General features: G+C 41.4%; 1 protein-coding gene across 1 annotated transcript in view; it reads right to left on the bottom strand.

Moving 5' to 3' along the window:
* tmem145 (transmembrane protein 145) overlaps window positions 1–19,905 on the bottom strand; it is a 46,942-nt gene extending 27,037 nt beyond the window's left edge. The window contains exons 1-3 of the mRNA XM_079691506.1: window positions 19,743–19,905; window positions 2,961–3,035; window positions 2,268–2,345 (exon numbers count right to left, since the gene is read on the bottom strand). Coding sequence (XP_079547632.1) covers window positions 2,268–2,345; window positions 2,961–3,035; window positions 19,743–19,853 — 264 coding nt within the window. The 5' untranslated portion in view covers window positions 19,854–19,905. The remainder of the gene's footprint in view (window positions 1–2,267; window positions 2,346–2,960; window positions 3,036–19,742) is intronic.
* Window positions 19,906–20,538: the final 633 nt, after the last annotated feature.

The following is a 20,538-nucleotide window of genomic DNA, read 5'->3' as shown; positions in this document are numbered from 1 at the left end:
CACAAGTTTCATTTATGGGCCATATTTTATTATACTTTTTTAATTGGCTCAGGGCCGATTCAAAATGGCCTGCGGGCCGCATTTCGCCCCCGGGCCATAATTTGGACACCCCTTATTTACATGCACAAAAACCTAAATAACGCGCTACAGGCAAGGGGAAAGCATAACAGGGCCTCTTTAAAACTTCACCAACTGTTTTATCTACTTTTCTCATCGACTTTTTATTCCACATATTTCACAAAATATGTTTTAATTAAGCCTAGAAATAGTCTCCAGACTTGTTGCAAGCAGCTGCGGGTTATACCTACGTTCAGCTGTTTGCATACTAAGTATCAACAGAGGAGAGCTCTGAAAGCATAAGAGACCAGACCACTTTACTTAAGACTAGAATGTGGAAAGTGTGTTTAATCGAAAAAAGCAATTGAAGTTGTGAGTGGTTTATTGAAGCTGCTGTAAGTGTAATTCAAATTGATATTTTTTTTGTTGCTTCTTTGATGGATTTCTCCCTGCGTGACTGCTGGGAAATGGTAAGTGCAGAATCAAGGCCTTACTATTTAATTCAGGGTAACCGACACCGAAATGTGTCTTAGAGCTGAGAAACGGTGTACTGCTTGTAGCTGAGTGGAAAATACCTCAACATAATGTCACATCGGTGTCAACAGATGTCAGCAAGAAGAATAGCATACCCCCAAATAACTACGTGGGTCTGTAAATGTAAGGTATTGGGGCATTTATGTTTTTTCTTACAGTGCTAGACCATTTTAGCTCAGATTTTCCTATATACCTGCTGACCTTGATAACAGTTTTTACTCAGAAGCTCACCTTCCTTTAACAACAAAAGAAACCATCAGATGCTGCGTGCTGATAAAAAACACTGCGTTGTTTAAGCAAGCCTTTAAAATGGGAGAGCGGCAGGTATCGACGTCTTCCTACAGCAAATGGTCGCAGTATACATTATTCATTGGTTGTGAAAGCAATTTAATGTCCATTTTATAGGTTGCATCATGTTGTATGTCATAGTTCCAGCTGACATGTACATGGGGAACAAACGTAGATAAAGGATTCATGCATGCCACTCCAAGATATGAGGCCCATGAATCCACTCTTTCTGAAAGCAAAAGACTTTCAGGCCTAAGGCTTAAATTATGGAATCAAAGGTGTTAAATGTACACTGCATGGACCGAGGATGGGAGAATACGTTTGTCAACCCACTACTGTAACTGTGTGGATTCATCTAAATTCATAAAGTGCAGTCACCTAAAGTATGAAGAAAGAAATTCATTTTGTATTTTTCTCGCACTTTACTAAAGCTGATTGGATTTGAAATAAAACAATGACTAAGAGGCTTAAAGGTGGGGTAGGTAAGAATGGAGAAACCAGCTCGAATGCGCTAGAATTTGACGCAGCCGAAAAAAAATCTTCTTCCCCTACTTCAGACTTCCTTACAGAGCCCCTCCTCCAACACACACGAACCCGCACATGACCAATGAGGGCACGAGATAAGTTTGTGCACAGATGGAAGGCTGACAGGCAGGTAGGCCATCCAGTTATTTTAGCCAGGCCGGCTCAGATGATTGGTCGAGCTTTTTACAGCGCTACGGCTTCCACAGATGACATTTTTTATGTATTTATTGTCAAAGCATTTAATGTATTCATTGCTATCTGGATGTTAAGAGCATTCCATGGAATATAACAAAAAGTGTTTCTGAAGTGAATTACCTACCCCCCCTTTAAGTGCTCAAAATTAGTTTTTTAAGAGGACATATTATTCCCATTTTCAGGTTCATATTTGTATTGTGTGCCTCTACTGCTGCTCCATGCTTTAATGTTCAAAAAGCCCTTTATTTTTCTCATACTGCCTGTGCACCTCTTTTCACCCTCTGTCTGAAACCAGAGCCCAGTCTGCTCTGATTGGTTAGCTGGTTGGCTTTGTTGTGATTGGTCAACCGTTTAGAGCTGTCCCACCCCTTAGCCTATCACGTACAATGTGTTGGAGCGCTAGCCTATAGAAGTGAAAGTGTTACATAATGATGTTACGGATTAAACAAAGGAGTCCAAATCGAGGTGTTACAGGTGGGGGGGCGGGACTTTAAAAAAGAGCCTTTGCAGACAATGTACATGCACAACAAGTTGTATAACACCCTTACAATTGGAGTCCCTTGGTTTTTTTATTAGAACTGTGAAATGTGAATAGGTAAAAGGGGCTGTATTTCTCTTGAATAATGGCTTGTAGAGAAAACATGATTCAGAGGGTGTCAGTGTCTCACCTTTTCGTTATTCTTGTACACAGCTGGCCACTGAGAACTGTCATCAAAGTAGAGCAATATGTTCTGACAGCAGCGAGACTGCACAGAGGAGAGAGAGAGAGCACAGATCAGAGAGGAGGCAGCGAGACCCCTTCAGATTTATACCGCAAATACTGTTTCCAAAGTCGGCAGAGAACAACAGTAAAGCAAGGCTTCTTGGGTAAAAGGAAGGCAGAGCAGAAGAATAAAAAAGATGCTTAAAAAAGATGGAGCTGGGGGAGAGGAAGAGGATGATGCGGGTAAAGCAGAAACAGCCGGAGGAAGAAAGAGCGATGGGATCAGTTTAGGTGAAGGAAGAGGAAAATACTGAAGTAAAGAAAGGATGACAAAAGAGGAAAGTTACACACACACACACCCACCCCCACCCCCACCCACCCACCCACCCACCCGCCCACACACACACACACACACACACACACACACACACACACACACACACACACACACACACACACACACACACACACACACACACACACACACACACACACACACACACACACACACACACACACACACACACACACACACACACACACACACACACACACACACACACACACACACACACACACACACACACACACACACACACACACACACACACACACACACACACACACACACACACACACACACACACAGTGTTGTTACCTTTGGATAGCGGAACCGGAAGTCCAGACGTCCGAAGTCGGTGAGAAAGCAGAATCGAGTGAGGAAAAGCCAGTCCTGGATCCAAGAAGAGAGAAGGGGAAAAAAGTACAAAAACATTAGCATGAATAAAACACGGAGGAAACAAGATGAAATGCCTGCAGCGATTAGCAGCTCTGCATGCATGTTTCCATGGCAACAATCAGTGACACCTGCTGACCATTGTGGCACCAAATGAGGAAAGAAATGTTCATAAAATGTGTGGTTTTATAATAATGTGGAGGGAGAAATTAGAAAGGCAGTTCGGTCTACACAGTGGGGAGGTTTGATGCTGCTGGATATTTTGGTATTTTTACACTCTTTGCTATATCCTTGTAAATGTTGAAAAAGGCAAACATAGTTACATTGTTAAGGGAAGGGATGGGACTGGTTGGAAGTTTAGTAAGCCATGTTTTCTAATATTCAAAAAAAGGTTAATTTACCCAGAATGAATGGCAGATTAGAATAAGATACTTAAAGAGGACATTTCCAGCTTCACATTTGTATTGTGTGCTCTCCTGTGACATGACAGAGAAACTCCCTCTGGCGTGAACTTTGGGATTTTAACCTTTGCAGACCCATTGTACAGGAAAGGAAAAACCCCAAAAAGCATAATGGGGCCTCTTCAAGATAGTCAATAAATTAGCAGCTTTGTGCAATTGACAAATGTCCATGTTTATCTTAAAGGTCCCGTGTCATGGCCATTTCCACTGATCATAATTCCATTGTTGAGGTCTACTAGAATAGATTTATATTGTGCAATTTTCCTAACTCACATCGGTTCTCATACAGCATCTCTGTAAACTACGTGTATTCACTGAATTTCACTCTCTGCCTTTAACGACTCGTTGTAGCTCCAATAGCTCCAGCCCCCACCCTCCCTGTGAGGACAGTGTGCTCTGATTGGTCGGGACGTTGTGAATCACGCTGAGCTCCGTGGAGGTGTTGTTTCCTTGTTTAGCGATACACAGCGAAACACAGCCAAACTAATCCTGAGCACACACAAAGTCACAGCCGAAGTAAAAACAATAAGTGTGGCTTGATATTGAGTAAGAAAAAGGTTGATAAACGCTGTGAGAATGGGTCTGCAGAGAGAATGGGTCTGCAGAGAGAATGGGTCTGCAGAGAGAACGGGTCTGAAGAGAGAATTTCACCGCAATCCCAACTGTCTGTTATCAGCCTGCAGCCAGGGAGGAGAGATCAGCAGAGCTGCCTTCACTGAGTGTGTGTGTGAGGAAGTCCGTGGATTGGTCAATTTGGACCAATCAGCGGGGGCTTAACGTAACGGCTCCGCGGACGTAACGTAACGGCTCCACGGATTGGTCCATTTGGTTCCGGGTAACGCATGACATCATGAGTTACCCGGAAGAATCAATGGACAGTGACGTATCTCCAACGAGGCGTTTTGGGGAGGTATTTTCTGTGTTAGAGTTTTAATCGCTACAGGGTGTACTTTGAGGGTTTTGACTCTGCAGACCGTTTACAACCAGAAAAGCATGACATGGGACCTTTAAGTCTTTCTTTGTGAAACCGCCCCCTCAGGAGGTAAATGGATGATAAGTCATTTTGGCTGGAATAAGTCTATACCAATTTTAATATCAATCCATTCAATAGTCGTCTAGACATTTCGCTCAAAAGCACAAATGTCAGCCTCATTCTGCCCTGGAGGAGCAGTCGGGGAATCCCTCGGTCCCTAACATTTATTGTGTGAGGGCCATAAATGTCTGAGCAAACCTTTGAGACGATTCATCTTTCCGATGTGGAGATATTGCTCTGGATAAGTGAAAACTTTGACCTGCCGACAGCGCAAGCCGTAAAGTCAGTAGTATTCATTAACTAGGAACCCGTCTGTACCCCAGTGTCACATTAATCCATCCAGCAGATGTGAGATATTTCAGACTGAAGTTAATGACCAAGAGATGACATATAATTACCGCCTCTCTTTTGTATGCCTCGGCCAAATTCAAGTTGCAATTTGCATCCATGTCCGCCCGAAAAGTCATCATTTAATCCCATTAGACATTTGCATGAAATTGTCATAATTACAAAAGTCAATTTGTGAGTTATGGCCAAAAGTGTGCTGTAAGGCCACAGTGAATTAAAAAGGAGACTAAAGGGGGAAAGGGAAGTCTAACAGAAGGGCAGAGATTCAGAAGAGTTAAAAAGAGGTGGAGAAGATGAAAGAAAATAAGCTATTCTTAATATTATGCAGCCATAAGCTTGGCAGCATGAGAGCAGATAATAGTGCTGATGGTGTACTTCACTCAGCTTACATAAGCCACTGCAGCTCCAACTGTTGGCATATCAGTCAGTGGAGGTCTATATATTCAGTATATATATTTATATTTATTATATACCGCTATGGGCAGACACATTCCTTAGATACAGATCATAGTGCTGAACACAGCAGTAACCCCACATCACTTATATGGTGTTTACACACTCTCCTTATCTGGAGCACTGCCCGGTGTGGTGGGTCACACTGAGGCTGCCAGAGCAAATAAAGAGTTTTCAACCAGAATAAGACATTTATTCTTTAAAAGCTATACTTGCAAGAATTTTACAACAAATTAGAGATGTTTTTATTTAGATAAATGACACAAGAGGCTGGAATCCGATCTGAAATATTACAGATTTTTTGGTAAATGCTTTGTAATCAACAGAAAGCAGAAAACTTGGTTTTCGTGATGATTGATGGACCAAAGCCTCTTTATTTCACAAACAGTGAATTATTAAATTAGCGTAACAACTGATTGATGTTGAAGAAGTTGATTTTTAGAGTGTTTTTGGCTCAAACTACCAACAGTCTGTATCAGTTATTCAGAATTGTCTATAAAAAACGCTCACAAGAGATTCGTTTTGAAGCCCAGCACCATTATTGTTTTACCAAAATGCTCATAATCTAATATGCTTAACCCTCCATTGTCTTCGTTCCCCCCCCCCCCCCCCCCCCCCTTACTTTGCTGTTCACGTTCAAATTTGACCGGTCCTGTTTTAACTGCTATTACATTAACACAAAAACCATTAATCATCACCAAATTTCATTTCACACCCTTTCAAACTGTAACTATTGTATCAGACTACTGGTATACATGAACAACTGCAGTAAACATACAAAGAATAGACACTGAACATGTATTGCGTGTGCCAGGTGCAGGCCCGGTTTTACGGGGGTGCATAAGGGTACATTGCATCCTCAGTTGAGTCGTTATGCACCCTCATTTGAAAAATGGAAAAAAATGAAAAGTGAAAAACAAAACAAAATGAAAAGTGAAAAATATTACATATAGATAATAATAATAATAATAATAATAATAATAATAATAATAATAATAATAATAATAATAATAATAATAATAATAATAACAATAGTAAGAAGAAGAAGAAGAAGAAGAAGAAGAAGAAGAAGAAGAAGAAGAAGAAGAAGAAGAAGAAGAAGAAGAAGAAGAAGAAGAATTTATTTGAAGTAATTATGGTCGAATAACATTGTCTGCTGCATTTATTTGGTCAATTTAAACGTTAAGTAACGTTATTATGTCAGGTGCGCGTGCCGCTGCGCATTCGTCATCTGCAAGGTGCTTACACAGCAGTCAGTGATGGAACTCAGAAAATGGTTAAAACAACCAGCCCTTATCGCCAGCAGTAACACTGTCTGCATCTACTGCAGGTAATAACAGTTCAGATCATGGGGACATTACGTTACCCGCGGCCACTGTCGTTGACAGTAACGTCCTCCCGTCAGACTCGCCGGCTTTGCCCGCCTCGCCCACGGAGGCGGAGCAGCCGCAGCCGCCTTCGTTGCCCCAAACACCGCCACCCCTCGGTGGCCCACAAGTGCCAGAGGACCTCGGCAAAACAGAGCCTGCACAGGTATATTTAAAAAAGTACCCAACTCTCCTGTACAGTGGGGTAAGGCGCTCATTTTGCAGCTCATGGTTTCAAAACAGAGATTGGCTGGTATATTCATGTAAAAAAGATGCCATCTTCTGCATGTAGACATTTCGGTTCAAGTAAGTCAGATGCCTTCACCACAACTAGCGCCATGCTCTTATAGGTGACATGAATTAAGCAAAGAGAACATAGATCCATAGATCTCTTCCTGTTGCTCTCAAAGTGCACCAGATTTATGCTTTTAACTTCAATATTTAAAAAAAAAATCTTCCTGGAGGTGAGGACCCCCCTCGAGGGTGTTAGGTCCACTCCCCACTTATAAAAATAGCACTTTACCACTGCACCCTCTCTAATCTCAGATGCACCCTGAGTCATTTTGTTGTCTGATCTGATCCGGATGGTTACTAATTCCTTTTCTTTATGGCGGTCATTTTTGAGCGGGAACACCATGGGTGTTACAAAGTTGACTAAATCATCCAAAATGCAATGAAAGTGTTGATCAGCAATTTTACATGTTCAAATGTCTACTGTGAAGGATATCATAAAGCCTTAATGCAATTGTATGTAAAACAAAAAAGTTATGATTGATGAAAGTAGTAAATCGGTCAGATTTGACCCGAAGACAACAGGAGGGTTAATTAAACATAAGAGCACTCTGAATATATTTGTTCTACAAAAATCCCCTTTTTAATCAGCAGCCATTTAGTCTTTATTTGTGTGTTTGACAGCAAACTCAACATTTAGTGGACTGCTGCCAGACAAAATAAGCATGCCAAGCTCTAGGACATTGTGACAGATATTTAATAATATCTTATACAACAAATGATTATTCTATCAATCATTTTGCAAACAACAATGCCAAACTGTTTTCTTTGAATGTTATAGTTTTCTGCTTTGTCTTGTCTTAAATGATAGTAAACTGAATATCCTTGGGTTTGAGATTGTCACTTTGAAAGGAAGACGACTCGTTGGGCTTTTGGAAATGTTGATGGACATTTTCTATTATATTCTGTCATTTATTTTTAGACCAAACTATTACCATTTCATCCAGACACCTATAGCAGAAAAAGTTGTTCATTAGCTTCAGGCCCTTCTCTGATTTAGATAAGAAGTTCTCTGATCACAGAAGAAGAAACCAAAGTATAGAATCTGACAAAGCCAAGCTTCAAAACTTTTCCTTAAAACTCAATGTAACAGTTTGGTCAATAAAACTGTAAAGTATTGAGCTTCATATCCAGCGCTGATCAAACTCTGAGAATGATTTGGTGTATCTCAACTTGGCTTTCTTACAACCTCATCCTAACTTGATATGACGACACACCAGGTAATCACTGATCATTTCACAGAACAGACAGCTTAATGATTCGTCTGCAATGTGGCTTCTAAGACCGGGAAATAACAATTACATATTATACAAAAAAGTCCCCTTTTATCAGAAAATTCTCTTTTTTTATGCATCTCCAAGTTTGCTTCGGGTAACTTTTTTTAAAACTAAACTATCCCACACTGAAAACACTGCATTCACACATTATTGTATTTTTCAATTCTGTTTCACCACATGTTGGATAGCTGGACTTAAACTCACAATGTACTGTTTACATTTGTATTTCATGTTGTATTCCATTCCTTACACACTTGTATGTATATAATATCCTGCTTTACAGCTTATTGGTATTTAAACATGTATATTTTCTACTTTTTTAATGCCGTTTTATTTCTATTTCTGCAGCGCATACATTTCACAAATTGGGATCAATAAAGTACATCTTATCTTATCTTAGGGCTGCACGAATGGGATTATTTTGGCTAACATCACAATTTCAATTTGATTCACGATAGAGGAGTGATTCACCATTTTTGCATTAAAAAAATATATTACTACGGTTATGGTGTGACTTTTAAAGATGATCCGTACCAAGTCTGTTTTTGTGTAGCCAATAATAAATACCATTCTTTATACTAAATGGTATTTAAACAAATATTCAGCTTCCTGCGATTAGAAAATTGCACTATCCATATTGAGATTATGATCAAATTGTAATTAATTATGCAGCCTTCACAACATCTCAGCCTCTTCAGGGACTAGAGCACCGTTCTGCGTTCCTTTATCAAAAGTGTCCTGAAGGTTGGTTATTATGAACTCCTGATCTCCACCCAACCAGCAACACTCCCCATGTACCATTATATTGTAATTACCTCTGCCCCACGTTCTCTCTACATAAACAACACAGTCATTTCTGTGCTGAGAAATAAAGTGCAACCGGAGCAGCGTAGCGTGGCTCAACCCCTCCGCCTCCATATATCACAGCAAACAAAACCGCAGCAATATTTCAACCGCTGCCAGGCAGCTTCACCCCCCAGAGCCTCGGGTTATAACTCAAGGCAAACTGAAGAAGTCACTGAAGCCCGAGACTCAATCCCTGCCCGGTGCGTTGTCCAGGGCGACACTTAAAGCTGTGACCATGACAACAGGGAGGACAGTAACCAACAGACGAAGCCCTGGAGAAAGTCCCTTTTTCTATCAGAAAATGATCTTATTTTGATGCATCTCCAAGTTTTGCTTCAGGCAAAGTTTTTTTTAATTCAAGTCAACTTTATTGTCAATCTCAAAATATGTTTGTACATACAGAAAGATCGAAATACTGTTTCCCACAGTCCCGAGGTATAAAAAAACTCACACATTAAAATGCAAACAAATGCAAATGAACACTCAATAATTTACGAAAAACCCACAAAATAACCGTTTACTTCAAGTAAGTAGGATATAGTGTATATATATATATATATATAGTGTATTAAATGCTCAATCTTCCCTCTCCGATGTTAAGACAAGTACATTGAAAACACTGCATTCACACATTATGTTTCAAATCTGTTTCACAAACATGTTGGATAACTGGACTTAAACTCACAATGTACATTTTACATTTGTATTTAATTAAATATTCCATTCCTTACAATCTCACTGTGTGTAGATAATATCCTGCTTCAAATTTGGTTATTGGAATTAATTTACGGTGTTATTTTCTACTTTTTTAGGTAGAGGTGGTCGAGGGTGACACTTAATGCTGTGGCCATGACAACAGGGAGGGCAGTGACCCACAAACGCATATCCCTGGAGAGAGGGGGGGGGGGTCGCTGTGGGGGGTGTCATCTAACTCACCCCAGGCCAGGACTATGAAAGACCCCCTTGTTGGACGCTTGACAAACAAGATTCAAGATTCAAGGCTTTTATTGTCATTCGTACAGAGCTACAATGAGAACCTGAGGTCCCAGGCTCCTGCAAGAGAGCAACACAATAAAACAGATAAAATAGTGCAAGTAAATACAAATAGAAATACAAATAGAATAGACAACAACTGTCACTCACTCTTACAGCACGGCCTGGCTGCAACCAACGTGCATACCACCTCCATTATTATCGTCATAGCAACCACAGCATGCCTTACTTTGCAGCTGCCATAGAAACATCAAAAGGCCAGGCTTTTATTTTTTCACGCTCCCGTACCCCCATCCTCTAAACGCCCTTCTCAGAAACACAGCAGAAGTACAAAACCAGAGCAGATTGAACAATGGTGTTGACAGCAGATAATTAGTTCTTTTTTTGCTATTTAGATATAAACATAAAACATTGACCTTTGAGCACTTTGTGGGACTTGCTGGTGTTAGTTTAGTAAACAAATTGTTCAGTGATCTGGCTATTCTGCTTTTAAATTAGTTGATATCACTACGCTTAGATAATGGGAGGACAAGAACTAATTGAATAGAGGGGATCAAGTTATAAGCCTTCACATAGCAACACACTTAGAAGCTCAGTATTAAGCCAAATAAGAAAGTGCTGTAGCCTTGACCCAAGTTTTGTCATGTCTATACAACAATACCAGAATTAATTACTAACAAACCAGAAGTACAACCAACCAATCCTTAAGCACAGTATCTCAAGCTTCTTATCTTCACATCAGAAGTGAACCAACACAAGAAAGGAAATGCTCCGAATGCCGGATAATATGTGGATATTACACATACAGTATATGAGATTTGGGAAATTGTATTTCTAAGCCCAAGGACATCAGCATGCTGCTATAAAAGCCTCCGCCTTTCAAAGAAGGCTTTCCACATGATGTTGGACCCTGTCTGAGGGATTTTCTCCCTCTCAGCCACCGGAGCTTTAGAGAGGTCAGAAACAGATGTTTGGTGATAAGGTCCGGCTCGCAGTCGGCGTTCCAGTTAATCCCAAAGGTGTTTGATGGGGTTCAACTCAGGGCTCTGTTCAGGCAAGTCATGTTTTCCTCAAAGAAGCATTTCTTCACCTGGCTTTGGTAATGGTGGCTTTGACATGTTTAAAAGCAGGAATGTCTCAGAAAGTCTGCAGTCGATACCAATACCATGGACATCTTAAGATTCTCAATACCAACAATGAATCTCGTGTAATTCAACAAAGACTACCTTGTTACTCTTTTCATACCGTTTTTGTTAGGAAGTTAGACGTTCTAAAACATGTTATATAATAATAATTCCTGAATACTGCATTTCAACACGTAATGGTTATAATTGACCTTGCCCAATACTGGTTTTTACTGGATTTACTTTAAATGCAATTCAATAGCCCCTCTGTTACTGGCTATGCTAACTGCTAACAGCTGACGTTAACTAGCTTAGCTCCTGCCGATTCCCCTAGTCATGTGTCTTGTTTACAACGTAGCTTTGTCAGCGAAAGAAAAGCGTATAGAACGCTCCCTATTCTTTCCCTGACAAAGCTACGTTGTAAACCCCCCCTCAACATGTCGATGACGAGTTTACTGCCTCCTTTAGGGTTTTAACAGGTCAACGGTTAAAAGTTAACGCTATCTGGAGCGTGCTTGTCTCATAGATAAACAAATATAATTACGTTTTCAGTATTTGGCCATTGACTTGGTACCAGAGTATCTCTGAACATCCCTAATCAAAACGTGAGGGACTTCCCCAAACTGTTGCCACAAAGTTGCAAGAACAATAATGTCTGCAATATCCGTGTATGCAGAAACAAAAATGGATTTCCACGGGAGATGAAACGATTACCTACCAAACCAAGCAAGTTTATCAGATTTCACACAGCTCCCTCTGGTGCGAGAAAAGGCTTTAATCCAACTTTGTTTCATCTCCTTGAAATGTGTAACTTTGATGAGACCTTGATGTGTAAAATCAGCGGAGGTCCCTTTAAAGGCGGACCTCTGAGTCAAACAAGGTCGAGATGGCATCAACAAAACAGCGTGTTGCTCAGATAGCCGTTATCACAACTCACCACAAGGATTGAGCTAATCCACCAGTGTGTGTGTGTGTGTGTGTGTGTGTGTGTGTGTGTGTGTGTGTGTGTGTGTGTGTGTGTGTGTGTGTGTGTGTGTGTGTGTGTGTGTGTGTGTGTGTGTGTGTGTGTGTGTGTGTGTGTGTGTGTGTGTGTGTGTGAGCTAGTTAAGAGCAGAAAATAAACTGAGCCCTAGAGAACAGCAACAGTGGATGAGGTGTCTACCTTAATCCCCTTTTAGTCTTCTTATTTCCCCATGGCCACTGCATTGTGATGCAGAATCACTCAGCCACCTCCCCAAAGAGTGTGTGCGTGTGTGCGTGCTTTCCCATGTGTGTGCGTGTGAGTGTGTGTGCGTGTGAGTGTGTGAGTGTGTGAGTGTGTGAGTGTGTGAGTGTGTGTGCGTGTGAGTGTGTGAGTGTGTGAGTGTGTGAGTGTGTGAGTGTGTGAGTGTGTGTACTACAACCTATTAATCAAGTGCTATGCCTCGATGCAGTATCCGGTCAATTCAGCATCTCTCCGTCTCCCTTTGTTTCTTCCTTAAAGTTTCTGTGCTTTCATCTCGATAGTTTTCTGTCTTTTTCTCTTTCTTTCCAGATCTCTGTTTGCTTGCTAAGCTTCATTAACAATTAATTACCAATCAGCTAGTCAAGTCACCCCTGGACCGCAGGGCTTCTCAATGATTCATTAGTGAGGGTTACACAACGCTGCGACGCATAAGCACACTCACGCACTGACACACTCACAAACACACTCACACTCACACTCACACACACACACACACACACACACACACACACACACACACACACACACACACACACACACACACAGACACACACACACAGACACACTCACAGACACACTCACAGACACACAGACACACAGACACACAGACACACGCTCACAGACATGCTCACAGACACACTCAGACACAGACACACTCAGACACACTCTCAGGCACACAGACACACACACACACACACACACCCCCCCCCCACACACACACACACACACACACGCTCACAGACACACACACACACACACACACAGACATGCTCACACACACACACACACACACACACACACACACACACACACACACACCCCCACACACACACGCACACACACACACACACGCTCACAGACACACACACACACACACACAGTCACAGACACACTCACAGACACACTCACACACACACTCAAAGACACACAGTCACAGACACACACTCACAGACACACTCACAGACACACTCACCGACACGCTCAAAGACACACTCACAGACACACTCACAGACACACTCACAGACACACTCACAGACACACTCACACACACACTCAAAGACACACACACAGTCACAGACACACACTCACAGACACACTCACAGACACACTCAGAGACACGCTCACCGACACGCTCAAAGACACACACACACACACTCACAGACACACACACACACACACACACACACACACACACACACACACACACACACACACACACACACACACACACACACACACACACACACACACACACACACACACACACACACACACACACACACACACACACACACACACACACACACACTAAAGCAAGCATATGGACGCATGAAAGAACTCCGTGCACACACCTGCATGTATCTGATCACAACCCCCTCATTAAAAATAGATGCAGGAAAACTGATTGAGATATAAATTCCTCACTTCCCAGAACTCACTTCAATGTCAACTTGAAGAACTTTTTAAGAGATTTGCATAGTCTTGTTTGCAGAAATTCAAGAATTCAGAACTGGCATATGTGAAGATAAGACGTGAAACTTTTTAAAATAAGACTACTCACATACAGTACAAGGCCTCTTTACTTTATGATCTTATTAAGACCAGGAAACCCAGGTGAAATCCTTCATTTCCAAACTGCTGCTATATTAACCCCAACGTCCATCGAGATGTTGATTTTAGGATGGAGTGAACTGCTAACGAATATGGCCGCTAGATTTCTTAATTAGAAAAAGAACTTTCAAGGGCATCTGTTCAGTTTCATTCATTTCAAAAGACAAAAGTTAAAAGACCTTTCTGGTCTAATCCACACATGTTCACTCACCGTGGAAAGCAAGGACTAAAGACATTTGAACCTGTCCAAAGCCACAAAGGTATTCAGTGCTGACTCTCCAGAATGCCAATTTCCCGTCGTCATAAGAGAAATTATTCCGGGGCTGAATGATTGATTATTTTGTGAATTAAAGTCTTCATTTGAAAAATGCCCTGCTTTTTTAATATAACTTAGAAACTCAAAATGTTCTTGACACGCTCGAGCGATCAATCGTAAGTGTTGACAGTTGTTGTTTTGTGTGTATTTTGCACCAACTAGAATACGTTTTTTTGTTAGCATCGTTAATCAACTTCATTAATCGTGAAGTTAATCAACTTTAAAGATCAACCTTGCGTATGCTTTGGGAGATTTCTTTTTTCCTTTAGTGTGTTATACAGGTTTTTGTTCATGTAAATGGTCCCACACATCCCCCCCTGCATGAAACACCTCCAGGTTATGCTTGCCTACTCTGTATTTAATACAATAGAAAGCATTGTTACAGGCCTGTGGTTTAAAATATAGAAAATAATCTCAATTGAAATGTTGGTTCAGAAAAACAACAATGATACATGTTCCCACCTGTAACCATCAAATTGTAACCAAACAAAACAAATAAAGTGTATTTGAACTCAGGGGAAACCGCTGAAAGAATGCAAGGTTTTATTTATTTGCCAGATTTTCCTGGCTCGAATTAAAGCGCCGACCTTTCTGTGACCTTAAAGCTCCTAAGGCCTCTCAAAGGGACATTTTATCGGGCCCTCCACACGCCAGGAGCCACTAAAGCTACTCGTACACATCGACCAGCCAAAAAAAGGCTGTTGACCAGTTTGCCGCACCGATGCCTTTGAATAACTTTGCTTGTGCTTTTCTACAACTCCCCCGCCACTCCACATTTCTAACATTTCATCCCTGCGAGTGCGGTAAATTGCATTTGTCGATGTGCAGATCTGTAGACATTTACTCGACTACAGTGTTAGTGTTTGTAAATCTAAGAAGGAGGGGGGGATGTGTGGAGTGGAAGTAGAGGGTGACCTTGGGGCAGGACGGCACGAGCAAGACTAATGTGTTAAACTGTACACACACACACACACCATCAATATGTCAAGGCAGGTGTTGCCTGATGTCATTCAGAGTGCTCTGTTGATTTGTTTCGGTTGTAAATTGATCCCTGAGAGTTTCAGCAGCTCAAGAGCACCAAAAGCAAACTCACCACAACATTTATAAAGATCTTGGAAAGCCAAAAATAAAATACATGTCTCCGTTGTTTGTTTTTTAAGTCACTCTCCATGAATGATTTGAGAGACTGTATGTACAAATACACTGATATGATTTGGTTTTACATAGGTTTCCTATAAGGTTTTGAAAACTTAAAAAGGTTCTGGAAGCAGATCATCTTTCTCCCTCATTGATACATTAAAGATGTGGCCTTGCGTCGACCGCCTCTGCATGCGTTACGTTGACCAGTGAGCATCAACATCCACTCAGAGCCGAACAGTGTTTGCGTTTGTAAAGAAAACGATATCTGGAGGGATTTTTAGCTTTTATTCATGTACCTGTGTTATTCATGTTTTATAGGGATGTAACAATACCAAAAACTCACGGTGCGATAATATCGCGATAACAAGTCCACGGTACGATATTTATCGCGATATTGAAAAAAAAGAGAAAAAAAAGGAAGTTGAAAATGTTTTGGGGAAAATGTTGTCTTGCCATTTATTTATTTTTTACTTGAAATAATTAATCTGATTGGTACGTTATTTTAGTAGTATAGGATTTTAGAGTGTCAAATATAATAATCAGACCCTGCAATAAAATAAATCAAGTTTCACTTTATTTTTTCAAGTAACTCAACACTAACTCACTCACTCACTCACTCACTCACTCAGCATCATCAAGGTTATCTTTTAGGAATATGAGCATGTCCACATTTCCAGGTAGAAGCTGGGATGTTTGGGCGTTTACAATATACTCTCTTGCTTGGCACTGATGTTGCTGGGACAGAGAGATATGCTTTGGCCATGGGTGACAGCAGTGGGTCAAACTGTGCAAAAACACAATACAGTTTCTGCTCAGAAGGTGAGGCTTATTGACAGGGCGAGATATAAATATACTGTTGGTACTTGTCAATGTCTCTAGGTATGTACATGTAGCCCTGTAAAGACCATGTCCTTTTGTGTTATCTGTTGTTTTATGTTCATGTTGTAACCTACTTGCTGCCATGTTGGACAGGTCTCCCTTGAAAAAGAGATTGCTGATCTCAATGGGACCACCTGGTTAAATAAAGGTTTATTAAAAAAAATTTTTTAAAAATGGTATAGACATTTATTTATCGTGATATCGCGAATATATCGTTACGTCCCTAATGTTTTATTATCTTTGCTTTTAAATTCGTGTTTTTAAATTCCTTTTTATAATGTGTTTCTGCTGCACTTTTTCCTTAATGTCTTTCATTTTTGTAAAGCACTTTGAATTGCCTTGTGTTGAAAGGTGCTATATAAATAAACTTGCCTTGCCTCTCCTTGCCTAGATAGTGGAAGAAGGCGCCAGGGTCCAGTTTACATTTGAAGACAGCAAACTCAACCATGTTTCCTGTCAAAACCTTCGCTGAGTTAATCCTAACTCTTTGTACTCACAACTCAGCTGGAGGTTGGATTTGGCTGTGCAATGCCAGGATTTGACTTTTCATTGCGCTGAAGGTCATTTGGTGTGGGAGGATCTCTACCCTGTGTGGCCTGACTTCCTGGCCACATGTTATCCCTGGCAATGAACTGAAGTCAGATCGGAAAAAGTTGGGGTGAAGGTGGCTCGTGCTTTAGCTGAGATGCCCGGACCTTGAAGCTTTCTGATGCCGTTTCTCTCCCTGCAGTGAAGAGAAAGGCCCACTGCTTCTGGTGCAACTGTAACCCATTTAGACTGCTCAGTTTGTCAGGGGTTACAATGTCAGTAACTCACCGTGTTGTCTCGAAAAACAGAACCCATGTTGTTTGCTAAGCTTTCTGGGTATGACCTTTTAGCTGTGACGGAGTGATAAAAGAGAATGACGACCTGAATGAGGGTCGACTGGCGGGTCACCGATGGATAAAATGAAACATCGACTTTCAGGAGGCAGCCATAAATTAGGCAGCATTTGGAGGTTTCTAATTTGTGGTATACCAAATGTAGTTGGCCCGGTGTAAGCTTCAGAATTTAGGAAAGTGCACAGACATCTCCTTGTTTAGTAGAGGAATGTGAAAAGACTTCTATATTGACAATCTTTGCACATTCACAAGCCAGTATAGCCGAGCTTAGACATTTCAGGGGGATAAAAGGAAAACACATACTGTCTGAGTGGATGTGATCTTATATCAATGTATTTATTATAACTGGTCTAGCAATGGAGTATAGCTCAAACAATTACCTCCTAAAATCAATGTCAAGAGATAACCCATTAGCAACTGTTTAAGTAATCAATTACAAATCTAAAATGCAAAACATCCATTTGCAGCAGTCTCTCAGAAGTAAAAGTTTGCCGTTTTATAGCCTTTTATGATCGTAAACTGAATACCTTTTTGGTTTTTGAGATTTAAAAACTAGTAGTTCGAAGACATCATATTTGTTGTGGACATGCTGATTGAAACTATATTTGTATTTACTGCAAAGTACCAAAAGAAAGTTGGTTACTTCCTCATTAGGAGCTGCAGAGTCTCACAAACACCTGGAAGTTTCCCAGTGAAACAGTCTGCAGCCGCTGAGCAGCTCCACTGGTGCACAGGTGCAGATTCAGCGCTGTGTTCAAGGGCATCTCGACAGCGCTGATGGATGGACGAGTGCCTCTTTTTCAATTTATCCATTCAGATCCCTGTCGTCATCCTTGAGATTCGAACTGGTGAACTAATCTTGCATTTCAAGGCACATCTTTTATTTACTGTAGTCAGAGAGTTCAGGGAGAGTTAGCACAACTAGTCGGCATGATTCAGTAAGAACTGAAGCTTGTTGGCCCAAACTGCTGGCGGATAAATACTGTTCTTCAGTTTTTTTGGAGAAGCCAAGGAAGGTGAAATACAAGTAAGCTGAGATACCGGTCCTCAGTAGAGAAGGATTTCAATGTCTTTTAGCTGCCAAATTGCTTTTTGGCAACACATAACAAATAGCTGGTGCATGAAACACCTGAGGTTGGTTCACAGGTTTACACAGTGATTCAAAGAGCTGATATTCCAGAAGATGCATGCCCTTTTTTTTATAATATCACAGTGCACCAGCAAAGCACCCCCCCCCCCCCCCCCCCCTGCTGTTTGTCACTGAGCAGCTCCACTGTGACGACCGCTGATATTAACAGCTGAGGGCACTCATGTTTGAGATGAACAATTTGCAACTAATCGATAGCATTGATCAATTAGCAATAGCTGTTTCTAGCCTCACAAATGGAAGCATTTGCAATATTTTCGTATGGTGTGTAAAACAAGAGATCTACACATCCTTTGGGCACTGGGAAACTGTTTTAATAATGTATTATTTATGCGATTGTTTTATCTATTAAGCATATTTGTAAAAGATGTATTTTCTTTGCTCTTGGTTAACATATTACAGTCAACTGACCTCACAGATCGAAAAGGTCAAATGCTTTCCTCAAAATAAATAAACGCTTTAACTTCCATTGCACACCTTCTGCAGAAATGTCAACACAATCAGCACAATAGAAACAACCAATAAATTAGATTATGCACAGTGGCCGTCTTTATTATGAATGCTACCTTATTGGTCTTGCTGAACTCACAACAAAATGGAAGACAGCTCTTCTATAGTACTCATGTATGTCAAACTTGATCCAAAACAAAAACTCGTGAGAAAGCAAACTGGAGATGTGGAACAGCAGGTGGTATCATCCTGAATCTCAAACAGCCCAGAGCCACAGCGTCTGCTGCGCTGCACAGTTTATAACTCGCATATATTGTCAGGGTAGCGATGATCCTGATATGACTTTAAAAAAAACACACAATATCTCCAGGCTGGACTGAGAGTCTCAACCATCAATACAAACAGAGCCGCGCGCCAGCAGCTGTATGACGCACACCTGTAACAGCTCCTCTAATGATAAACATAAAGACTACTGCTAATTTACTATTAATAACGGAAGTGAAATCCAGCTAATAAAGCTGGTTTTGACCCAAAAAGAGTGGGCTGAAGTGTTAGCAGCGGACCGGTGTTGGGGTGCTGCTTACTGGGGCTACGGAGATGCCAAACACTATCACAATGAGGGTAAAATATACGCCACAGATAAGACGCGCACAGATGGCGCGCAATTGTAAGGCAGAATAGAGGTGACTGTGTTTTATCTGGAGGAACTGACATGTCAGAGGCAACTTATCGGGGAAATAGTGGTCGCCCCTCCGACTATCCGCGGAGCAGAGTCCGCCACAGAGACACCTGAGTGCGGGTACGCAGTCGCAGTGTCATTGACGCAAGTGGCTACATTAAGAAAAAAAGAAACAGCACTCACCTCTTTAGTGTTAACGATGCCTTTGACATATTTCCCGAGGACTGAATCCACGAAGAAGCCGCTGCACAGCAGAGCCATGCACAGGAGTCTCTCCCCGACCCTCACCTCCATCTTTCTCCCGGCTGCCGCTCCTCTGCTCTCTCTGGAGCCTGTCTCTGAGCGGGGGCGCGCAGCAGAACGGGATCGCGCACAGCAGAGAAACCGGGCGCGTCCACGTTGGTCCTTTCGATGCATGTGGTCCCCCTGGATGGGAGTGTGTGTGTGTGTGTGTGTGTGTGTGTGGGGGGGGGGGGGGTTCAGGAAGGATACGCGCTCCCGGTTCCGCTCGTGCTTTCCTGAATGCGACACGGCCACACATTAAAAATGCTTTGGCTGATTACGATCATGTTTTGATCACAGGTCTCGCACCTCTAATGGAGAGGAGCTGAGACACATGATGCCTGCCCTCCGGGAGGAAATCACATCACACCAGCTGGATACAGATCACCGGGTCTAATGGGCTGTATTGCTGCTGAATTTACATCAGAAATGTTATTTTTTGATTGATTTTATGATCTGTAATGAAGTAGAGTCTTTAAGCACTATGTCCTATATACATGTATAGCTCCTGCATTTAAACAGAAATGTCAGCTAAATGTTGGCTTGATTGGGTTTCAAAAGTAATGCAAATTGTCCAACTGTTCACAAGTATGTTATAACATATTAGTTTATTTCTGTTTTTACTGATATTCTTGAGTAATTGAATACATAGAAAAAGCATATTTTATAAACGTATCCTCAACGAAGAAATACAAAT

This window comes from Notothenia rossii (genome assembly GCF_949606895.1).
Source record: "Notothenia rossii genome assembly, chromosome: 7".
NCBI classification, from domain to species: Eukaryota; Metazoa; Chordata; class Actinopteri; order Perciformes; family Nototheniidae; genus Notothenia; species Notothenia rossii.
This window is presented reverse-complemented; position numbering and strand designations above follow the sequence as displayed.